Source organism: Myotis davidii, unplaced genomic scaffold (assembly GCF_000327345.1).
Source record: "Myotis davidii unplaced genomic scaffold, ASM32734v1 scaffold70, whole genome shotgun sequence".
Taxonomy (NCBI): Eukaryota; Metazoa; Chordata; class Mammalia; order Chiroptera; family Vespertilionidae; genus Myotis; species Myotis davidii.
Window position 1 is genome coordinate 913,607 of NW_006282434.1, and position 11,524 is coordinate 925,130.

Genomic DNA, 11,524 nt, shown 5'->3' on the forward strand with positions numbered 1-11,524 from the left:
GGAGGGAAGAGATTAACCAAAGATCTTATATGCATACTTGAGGCCGGTGCACGGATTTGTGCACTGGGGGGGTCCCTCGGCCTGGCTTGTGGGGATTGGGCCGAAACTGGCTCTCTGACATCCCCTGAGGGGTGCTGGATTGCGAGAGGGTGCAGGCCAGGTTAAGGGACCCCACTGGTGCACAAATCCATACTCCAGGCCTCTACTCCTAAATAACAAAAACCTAATATATCCCTTGGACTTTCTCAGAGGGAAGGGGGAGGGGTGAGGGAGGGAAGAGATTAACCAAAGATCTTATATGCATACTTGAGGCCGGTGCACGGATTTGTGCACTGGTGGGGTCCCTCGGCCTGGCTTGTGGCGATCGGGCCGAAACTGGCTCTCTGACATCCCCTGAGGGGTGCTGGATTGCGAGAGGGTGCAGGCCAGGTTAAGGGACCCCACTGGTGCACAAATCCATACTCCAGGCCTCTACTCCTAAATAACAAAAACCTAATATGCAAATTGTCCCCTCGAGAGTTTGACCACTTGCTGTGACGTGTGCTGACCACCAGGGGGCGGTGTGGAACAAAGGAAGGCCCTGGCTGGCAGCTGGCAGCCGGAAAGAAGGCCTTGGACAGCAGCCAGAAGACTCCAATCGGCCCTGATCTCCAGCCAGGCCTAGGGACCCTACCCGTGCATGAATTTCCTGCACCAGGCCTCTAGTATTAAATAATAGTACAAGAATAAACTCTTGTTTTATGTACTCAGAACTGTAAACCTACTTTTGCTCCACCCTGTATATAGATTAGAAACTTCGCAGGATAAAAGGTGAAAACATTTTTAACATTTTTGGATTAATCTGAGAATGTTTCATGGGAAGAAGTAAGAGGTGATGTAGTGGCCTGAAACGGAGTATGTTTACTTGAGTGAAAATGAGGTAAATTGTAAAGAATTTTAGGTTTTGGAATCTGGCAGATCTATGAATATTACTGAGCTTCTTTTCCCTCATCCTGAAAAGAGAGTTAATGTACCTCAAAAAGTATTGGGAAGAGCATAGTATTTGCTTACTCAATCTTTTTTCATTGACCTCTTTTAATGGCTTGAGGATTATTTGTGAGGAACAAAAACCCATTTGAATTAACTTACTTAAAAAAAGGTGTTTGTCAGACAGTTAGATAACTGCCTCTAAAGTGTATTGTATGAAGTCTACTCCAGCTCAGTGTCCTAGGAACCAAAATATCTTCAGAGGGTTAGTCTTCTAGTTTTTTCCTGTGAATAGATGAAAACGATTCTCTGCTACTCTGTTTTCTGCTACTAGTACTCTCTTATGTCCCAGTTTTTTTGTGTTTTTTTTTTTCAGCTTGTCCCTCTCATTAAAGCTCCTGGTTTCTGCTTCCCCATAACTTTGGTTTGCATGAAACGTTGATTTGTCATGGTGCCAACACCAGACTCACTTTGGTATTAAAGTATGATTCTCACCAAATACCTCTGTATCTGAATTCTGAATTTCTAAAGAAAGAATCTGATTGGTTCTTTCTGAAGGTACCCACTTCCAGTTCAGTGGGCTGTGGTTGGGGGAAGATGAAAATGGGAAAATGGATGGAGAGGAGACTTAGGTGTGTCTCACAGTGTGTACTTTTTTAGACTGAGTACCGAAAGTTCTCTAAGAAGGGGGTGTGGACAGGGAGGAAAGGAAGGGTACCTCTGATGTATTTAACATTCTGCAGTTTTGAGTTTTCCCCCTAGAACTTTATTGAACTTGTTTTAAGCAATGTTTTCTTTCAGGACAGATTTTCCTAGATGTATGAGTTAGGGCAAATTATGTAACTGTTACATGCCTCATTTACCTTATATATAAAATGGGTATGATAACAGCAACTTCTGTTGTGAGAAATCTGAATTCTGCTTAATAGCATTTAAGCAGTGCCTGGCTGGCACAATATAAGGATGTATATATTATTACTGAGTACACTTCGGCAGGTACTATGATATGGGCTTCTACAGCATTCAGAGATGAAAGAATATAATTTCTGCCCTGTCCTGGGTGGCTCAGTTGGTTAAGTGTTAGTCTTGTGCATCAAAAAGTTCACCAGTTTTAGTCCAGATCAGGGCACATCCCCAGGTTGTGTGTTTGATCCCTGGTTGGGACATATGTGGAAAAAACCGATTGATGTTTCTCTCTCAGATTGATGTTTCTCTGTCTTTCTCTCCCTCTCTCTTTAAAATCAATAAAACATATTAAGAAAGAAAGAATATAATTTCCACTCTCAGGAGTTTAAAAGTCTAGTGATGACCACTTCATATTTAAGACTATTTCTTGAATTTAATCACAGTAAATTTGTCTAAATCCAAATCTACCTCACCTGCTTTTCAAACTGCTACCTTTTTGTGGTTCTTTGTTTACCTCCCCAGGAACACTTTATTATGGTTGTCCCTTTGGATTCTCTCTTGATCTTCTGTTTTTTCCCAGTCTCTAGGAGTCCATCCATTGCCTGATATATTGCAGGGTTTTTCCACTTTGGTTGGTGAGAATGCAAACTATTCCAAGTCCTGGCTGGATCCAGGTATTGTTTGGACTATTGCTCTTTGGTAGTTATTTTCCCAACCTCAGATACTCTGCACAGATCAATATTGAGCCAGGGACTCTAGGGGAACTCATCTGCACATTTCTAAAGCTCTTACTCTTCCCGAGCTCTCTCTCCAGTACTCTGCCCTACAAATTCTAGACACTTTGGCCTTCCCAAACTCTGATCTTTGTCTCTGCAGCTAGGTGAGACTGCCAGACAGTTTGGCTTTCCTTTCCCTGTGTTGTGACAAGGATGTAGCCGGGTCATAGTCCTGCTTTGCCTATTGTGTAATGTTTGAAAACCAATGTTTTACATATTTTGTTTTGTTATAGTCATATTGAACAGAATATTAATTTTTAACACTTGGCCATTTGTTTGGGATTTGTCAGAATGTATGTTTGTAGCACATATTGTAAATATTTCTCAAATATTATAAAATTAGAAATTATTGTAGTCTTATTTTCTCAAATAATTCATTAAATGTACCCATTTAAACATTTAAAGGCATACTTTGCACTTTAAAATGAATTACTTTTTATTTATTAATTGAGCAGATGTTTGAATCTTACTGTGTTAGAGTGCAAATACAATAAAACACTTTATCTCCAAGGAACTCACAATAGGAGGGAAGCATGCAAACATTTGCACCAGAGAAATAAAGTACAAACCACTTTGGCAGCATAAAGGAGGTGGCTACTGTTTGGGCAAGGAGATGAGCCAAGCCTTCCTAGGGAGGCCCTTGAACATTCATGAAGAGCCAGTAGCAGTTCAGCTGAGGCAAGAAACAGTAGATTTGATGAAAGTTTAGGAGGAGGATGGGTCAGGACTTGGTGATTTACTAGATATGGTAGTCTGTAGCGATTGAGGGGAAGGTCAGTTTCTAGCTTGGCTTACTGGCTTAATTGGTTTACTAACTCTTCCTGATACAAAGAATGCAGGAGGTGACTGTTTAGAGAGAAAAGTTGCATTCAGTTTTCAAACATACTAATTTTGGGGTAATTGAGACATTTCCTCAGAAGTACCTAACAGAAAATTGAACATAAGGAACTGAAACTAAAGTTCACAAAGTGTACTGAAGATATAAAGGGTGTCCCAAAATTCACGCAAGAAGCAAATGCATGCGACAATTTTGTCGATTAACCAAGCCATAAAGATGAAAACGAGCCTCATTGAAATTCAGCCACATTTATGCAAAACGGTCATGGAAAATTTCAACAAAAGAGTGCGCATGTGCCAGCAAAGCCGTGGAAGCCTTTTACCCGATATGCTATTCCATACATAACCCTATACTGTATACTTTATGAATCAATAAAAAATTTACAATTTTTAATTATAAACCTGTGTTTTCTGTCAAAATTACTTCTTGCGGGAATTTTGGGACACCCTTGACATACATATTAGGGAGTTATGTGCATAGTAAAAACTAATGGTAGATATAAAATAAACTTGGAAAACTAAATAAAATGAATGCCAAAGAGGACGAGGTGGAGGTTAGAAAATATTAGTATTTGAGGCCCTGGCTGGTGTTGCTCAGTGATTAGAGTGTCAAGGGTTCGATTCCTGGTCAAGGCAAGTACCTGGGTTTTGAGTTGGATTCTGCCCCCCAGTGGAGGCTTGTGGGGGAGGTGACTAGTCCATGTATCTCTCTCACATTGATGTTTCTCTCTCCTCCCCCTCTCTCCCTCCCTTCCACTCTCTCTGAAAAGCAATAGGAAAATATCCTCTGGTGAGGATTAAAAAAGAAAATATTAGTATTTGAGTAACAAATTATAAAAGAATTTAGAGAAGGTGACTAATGTAATGGCTAAACAGGTGTTTCTCAATTAGAAATAAAAGAGTACTTATTAAAAATAAAGATTTCTATTTTCCATGTAGACTTGAATCTAGATCTTCAGGTTTGGGGGAGGATGTTAGAAGTAAGTTGGTTCTTATGTGTACTGAAGTTTGAGAACTGGTGCAGTAAGAAGAGAGTCAAGATAGGACACTATTGATGATGGAAGAGTAGGAAGGCATTTCAGAAACTCCTGGGCTTGGTTGGTTAAGTCATGTTATAAAAAGGCCAAGATGTAGATGATGCTGTCTTGAACATATCTTAATTTCTTAGGCCAGAGGAGAGGAGAAAAGACTGGGATATATTTGTTTTTCTTATTATAAAAGAATGCTTGCACATCCAGAAAAATAAAACATACAATATTGCATCTATCCAGACAAAACCAATATTTATACCCCTTAATATATGTTCTCTTTTACTGCACATAAAAATATAGACATGTAGTAATACAGATTTTACATAAAATGGGGATAATGTGAACATGCTGGAACCTGCCTTATTTTACTTAATTTATTATCTATATATATAAAAGGCTAAGTGTCTGTCCACCCCACTGGTAGCTATGATGCGCACTGACCACCAGGGGGCAGATGCTCAATGTAGGATCTGCCATGACACACACTGGCCATTTAAAAAGAAATGGCACCACGGACCTGGCGCCAACAAACCAACACACAACTTCTCCCAAGTGGGACACAGGCCCCCCCACCACCCCAGAGCTACACCCCACCAAATCACAGCCAACGCTGCCAAGACCCCATGGCACAAAACGTGGCCCACAGCCCAGCCCAGCCCAGAAACGGTTGCTGTGGGCATTAGGTAATGATGTCATGTAGCAACACCTGGCTTTCTCTCCCTAGAGACTAGCATCCTTGGAATTTTTTTATCCCAGGAACCCGACTTGCTTTATAGCCAGATGCAAGCATTTTACAGTTTAACCAAATGTTTGTGAAACGTTTTCCCGTGCCTCATCTCATTTGATCCTCACAGAAGTCCTGGAGTAGGTAGATAGGAGACTCGGTAAAATCCTGTGTTCTTTTCATTAGCAAAATGTGACTAGTGATAAGAAAATATTTCTTCTAATTAATTTCCTTTCAATGTGCATGATTTCGTGCACTGGGACACTAGTCTTCCCATGTTATATGACATTTTATAACATTTTAAAAAAAACTTGTCATGAGTGACCACTATCATGAATTTAGTCTGTATCTGTCATTTTTCCTACGTGTGCATACACATACATAGGTGTGTCAGAGTTGTGTTTGTAATTTTTTTTTTAATCACAAGTAGAGAGCACCCTATTTACACTGTTCTGTAACTTGTCTTTTCTATTAATATTTTGTGGACATGCTGTCATAACAATATGTATTGATATAACTATTTCCAACAGCTGGGTAATAATATAAATATATTATAATTTATTTTAATTGATGGACTTATAGATTATTTTTGATGTTTTATCTTATTTTGTTTTATATTCTTTCACATATATGTGAATTTTTGTAAGTATATATGTAGGATAAGATGTGAAAATGCAGGATCAAAGGATAGGTGTAACTTATTCAGTGTCCTATACTGTTTTCTGTGCCTTTTATAGTTGTTTCCTTAATTGCTTTCATTTGTTATCTTTTATATTTTGTGATAGTTCTTAAAACTTCCTTGATGTTCCAGTGTTTTAAACAATGCGTGTTCTGCTTTTTGCTGTTTCTAAAGGATTTCATATTATTGTTTTTATATCCCATGTCTTTCCTGAGCTCTGGTAGCTCACTTTTGACTTGTTTCCCTTGTCTGTCTGTACTTTCTTGTCTCGGATCTGCTTTTTAAAAAAATGACTTAGGTTCACTTTCATTTCTTTGACTATAGAGCAACACAATTAGTATTTTCCTGTATAGGACTCTTGTTTATTCACCCAGAATATGTCACAGAGCAAGCAAACAAACAAACTTTAAATGAAAAGTTTATTATTTTAATACAGAAGTGTCCTCAGGAAAAATACTGTATTTTTGCTCCTCTTATGAAATCTGTCTAAAACTGCATACACTCTAATTATATAAGATAGTGAAGAAATTCTGCTGTTACTCTTTCTCCCCATCTGTCTTGGCATCATTTCCAAAGTGATTGTTTTTTCTTTACCAGAGTGCAAGTCATTTAATCTCATGTTAGGTCCACTTTTATGGACCATTGCATAGATATTCTCTGATAGATTTTTTTTCTTTGTGAGATGTTTTACTTATGTTTAAGATATACACAGTGAAGGAGTAGGGTTCATAATTGCGTTTTTTTAATGAGTGAAGAAAAGTGTAGATGTGAAATTAAATTTAGTTTCTTTTTTATTAATATAAATTCTGAGGTATTATCCTGAAAATAAATGTGAATTTTGGGTGGCATGATTATATTTGTCTGGATTTTTTCTTTCTTTCTTTAGTATATTTCTTCTTATATTGGTTTTATTTATTTTTTAAATTTTTCTGTAAAGGTCCGTATTGGATTCTATTTTGCTTTGAAAAGAGTGTTTTATCTAGGTTTGCTACTCAGGAATATTGTAGGTAGAGTGAACTGGGGTAGCTAGAGATGTCAGATCTGGGATGTTGTCTGAGAGTACCACAGGCGTCCCTACAAGCTCATTGGAACTCTTTCTTCTGCCCTGAGGTGGGCATGGCATGTCAGGTGAGCAGCTCATGTAGATATTTGGTCAGTTTTTTCCCCCTCCAATGATTTAGTGTTTAATCTTTGCTCATATTGCCTCTTGTCAGCAGCTGCAAAGGTTATTGCTTTTTCCCATCTCTTTTTTCAACTCCACCCTTTCAGGAGTCAGAGAAAGTAAAGATGTTTTGTGTGCCTCTCCCGTCTGCCCTTCCTCATTGTTTTTAAAAGGCTGCCATTACCATCTCAGGAATGCATGACAATTTATTCAGTTACTCCCTTTTTTCTGGTATCTTGAGTGCTTCTTATTTTTCTCTACGATAAAGTGTGATGAACAGCTTTTCAAACCTTTATGCCTGGTTATTAGATTTTGAAGATTTGGATTTGAGTCCTCACTCTACTGCTTGCTGTGTGGGCTTGGATGGATTGCTTAATTTTCACTTGCCTGTTTTTCTCATTATAAAATTGGAATACTACTCATTCAGTCCTAAGGATTAAATGAGATATTAACTTAATAATCTCAGCAAAGCACTTGGTGCTTTATAAACTTTAGTTAGAATCATAGATGCTCCAGAATCATCATTTCCTTTGCTGATTCCCAGAAGTAGAATTGTTGTTTCATAGGGTAGGAATATTTTCAGGGTTTTGATATGCATTTCAAAATTGCCCTCCAGAAAGGTGGTGTCAGTTTACTTGGGAGCTGAATTTGAGAGTTTTCTAAAACCCTTGTGTTGACCTCTATATTACATCTTTTACATGAAGTTTGAGGCAGGTCCATTGGCCTAAGGGCTTCTGGCAGTTGAAGAGAGCTCTGGGGGTGAGGAGGGGAGTGAGTTGGCCTGGGATAAATAAAAGGATTATTTTCTTGTTTTGGCCACATAAGTCTTTACACCTTGTTTTGATAATTTTGGTCCTCTTGTTCATTTTGCCCCATAAATATTTTAATTTTTATTTTACCTATGTTTTATAATTTCCAAAGTGCCTCCTATAAGTTATTTTTCATTTGATTCCCATAATAAACTTTCTGGGTAAGTGAGGTAATATATATATTGAGGAAACAGATCCAGAGATACTGCAATTTAGCTAAAGGAAACAAAGTTAATGAGAGGTACAACAGGAACACAAATGGTACTTTTCTGAATCCTGGTATTGTTATGCCCAGATTTCAAGATCCCCAAAAGACCACCACCAGGGAGCCAGCCGACTCCAATGCAAAAGCAAGAGTCTTTATTCAAACCCGGGTTTGGCTCCCAGCCTCTTGACAGATGCAGTGGCGAGAGCCCGGTGGGAAGAGGGGTATAATAGAGGGGTTGGAGTAAGGGGAGGAGAGATGACTGTGGGCCCTGCCGATTGGCCAGGTGCAAGTCAGGGTCTTGTTACACAGGATGTGGTTGTGTCTATGGCATGCACGTCCCTTGATTGTCATTGGTTAGTTTAAAGAGCAGAGGCTTGGGCTTCCGGGAAGAAGCTCCTTGCCGAGCACATGGCTGATGGCTGCTGCCTAAATATGGAGGATCCAGAGTAAGATGGAGGGCGTAGCCCTTGCCCTTTCAATGTATCTCTCTTTATCATGTGTTTTGGGGACCTCTGTTTCCTTTCTTGCAGTCCTACTTCAGTTCCAGTCATTGATCAAATTTTATTGTTAGACCACTAGGATTTATCTTAGTTCAGAATAGTATGTAATCATAGTTCTTTGTCTGACAATTAGAATCTAGTAATCTCTAAAGCAGTGGTTCTCAACCTTCTGGCCCAATGGGACTAGATTGAAGTCTGGTTTTTCATATAGGTCTCTTTATAGTAAAATTAATAATAACTGAATGTCTTTAAAATTTCAATGAGGTTATTCTTTTTTTTTCCAGTCCTCATCTCAGGATATGGTTATTGATTTTTTTTTAGAGAGCAGGAGGAAAGTAGAGAGACAGAAACATCCCCAACTGGGGATCGAACCCAAAACCTGAGTGTGTGCCCTGACTGGGAATTGAACCCAAAACCTTTTGGTGTATGGAATATGTGCCAACTAAATGAGCCACTTGGCCAGGGCAGTTAGGTAATTTTTATAAGACAAGTTTGATGGAAACTAATTAACCATTAAATCTTTATTGACTCAAATTTTTTAGTTATTTAGTGATTTAGAATTCACTTCTCATTCCCACCCTTTACTATAATAAAACATTTTCCTGGCTGTTCTCCCCTGTATCCATAGCATCTAATGCAAGTAAATGTTGAATGACCAAGTTACTGTGGTCAAATGTTGATATTGAGTGATTAATGCTGAGTTAATTTAAGCTCTCAAAGGTATTTTATTAAAGCATTGATTAAAAAGTTAAGACTTAATTTTAGAGTGTCTTCCAAGGGCTTTGTATCTGTGTGCACACATGTGCACGCATGTGTTTTAACCCTTCGAGTGCTAACCAATATCCTAGGAACTATGCTAAAATTGCCAAGGCATTTTTGCTGATTTTACAGCAGTTTAGGAAAAAAATTATAAATCACAAGTAAATGAAGTTACATATTCAAAAACTTAAGGAAACCTTTACTACATCGACATATTTAGCAATATCATCATCACTAATAAAAGCAGACTTAGAACTGGACGCCATTTCGCAGCTTTGATAGCGCTCCCGGGACTTTTGGCGAAAGACTGGAGGAGTGTGATCGCGCTCCCCGGCACTCTAGAGTTAAGTACTATTCATCATTGAATTTGGATGTTTTTTTGAACTCTAGTCATTGGTATGCTGTTAAGATTACTATATAAAGAATTTGTTTTTGTTTATTTGATTTTAATTTGATATGTACAGATTTCACATTTTTATTTGTATATTATCAAACTTATCTGCTCAAGAAGTAAGAATGTCTCTAGAGCATTCACAGTTGCTATGAGGATAGAGTGACTTAGGAGACAAGAAGGCTGTAATCTTTTTGTGATATTCTCTATTTTAGATTTTAAAAGGTTTTTCAAATACTTATTGATGCTTTCAAATATTTTTATTTGGAATAAAAAGGGCAGCGAGATTGAATGATAAACTACTTTATAATAACCTTGAACATAAAAATAAAATGTCCGTAATAATGTATCACATTAAGGTACTGATATTAACATATCTTTCAACTATTCTTGTTGGAATTGCTAAGTAAAAATTTGATGGCTCAGAATTTTTGTTTATGTTTTTACTCAAAAACGATTTTAGAAGTTATTTTAAGGCACAATGCTTGCCTGAGTCACTAAAGTTAATAAATTGTTTTCTTTTAATATGTGTTCTTTAGGTATTTTATGGATTAACTCTTCATTCATCACATACAGCAGCAATATAGTTATGGCAACCTTCCAGACTTTCAGAAACAGTCACATGAAGACTAGAGCATCTGTCAGAAAAGTAAGTTCTCTATATTACATTACTTTTAGTGATAGTTTAGTAAAAATGTTGATTTTTTTGTTAAGCAGCTGTGATATTCTTATTTCAATTACTCATTGAAATTAGTAACATTGAAATACTGCTAAGATTGAAATATATGACAGTAGTGATAGGAAATCATGAAGATAATGAACCTTATTTCCTAAAGATCACAGTGCCTCCCTATTTCTTCTCAGCAGATAGTTTTCTATCATCTTTTTAGCAATATATCAGGTGTAAATTTTCTTATAGATCTTTAGCTCTACCCCAAAGTATTATCATCCGTCCGTCCATCCATCCATCCATCCATCCATCCATCCATCCATCCTTCCTTTCCCTTGAGCTAGAAGGACTGGAGGCATGTGGCATTTTGGTGGCTAATTTGCCCTGTGGCGCCACTTCTCTGTCCTTGCCTCTCTCTCTTTTCAAGGAACCTGTACCACCAGGGGGTGTACTTCTTATGTCCACTTTGCTGGAGGTATTGCTGTCCAGATGTGCTGGAGGGCTTCCACCTTCCTGCCTGTAAGGACATGGAGGATGTAGCAGCCACTTTCTTCTCTCATTGGTGCTTTCTCCCCATTCATTCATTCATTCATTCATTCTGGAAATATAAATTTGAATGTTTTTTATAGGTCAGGTCCTACACTAGGTATTAGATAATCAGTAGTGAGCAGATTTCTACTTTCTGTAAACTGTAGTGTATTATACTCTTCTCATATTATATGCAACAGGACCCATAGCTTTAAGTGAATAATTAAATTATACAGATTGCTTTATATTAATAATTAGAACTAAGAAATATGCATACAAAATATAGTAATGAGCTACTGACCTTGATTTTTAAGCATAATACTACATACCTGTTTGACTCAAATTTACTAATGTGAGGAATTAGGCCACAGCTCAAATTTCATACTATTTTTTTTTTAATTTTGTTTTATTGCTTAAAGTATTACAAAGAGTATTACATATGTCTCTTTTTTCGCCCCTTGACATTCCCCTGGCCTCCCCTAACCCCCAGTGTCTTGTGTCCATTGGATATGCTTATATGCATGCATACAAGTCCTTCGGTTGATATCTTAGCCACCCTTTCGCCCTCTCCCCTCTAT

General features: G+C 37.8%; 1 protein-coding gene across 5 annotated transcripts in view; it reads left to right on the forward strand.

Moving 5' to 3' along the window:
- AKAP11 (A-kinase anchoring protein 11) overlaps positions 1-11,524 on the forward strand; it is a 75,115-nt gene that overhangs the window by 3,141 nt on the left and 60,450 nt on the right. For 3 of the 5 annotated variants that reach the window (XM_006752966.2, XM_006752964.2, XM_015559507.1), the window contains exon 2: positions 10,288-10,397. In XM_006752966.2, coding sequence (XP_006753029.1) covers positions 10,338-10,397 — 60 coding nt within the window. In that variant the 5' untranslated portion in view covers positions 10,288-10,337. Of the gene's footprint in view, positions 1-2,466; positions 2,547-9,048; positions 9,071-10,287; positions 10,398-11,524 lie in introns of those variants that run through there. The other 2 variants (XM_006752965.2, XM_015559516.1) reach the window with 2 other exon arrangements.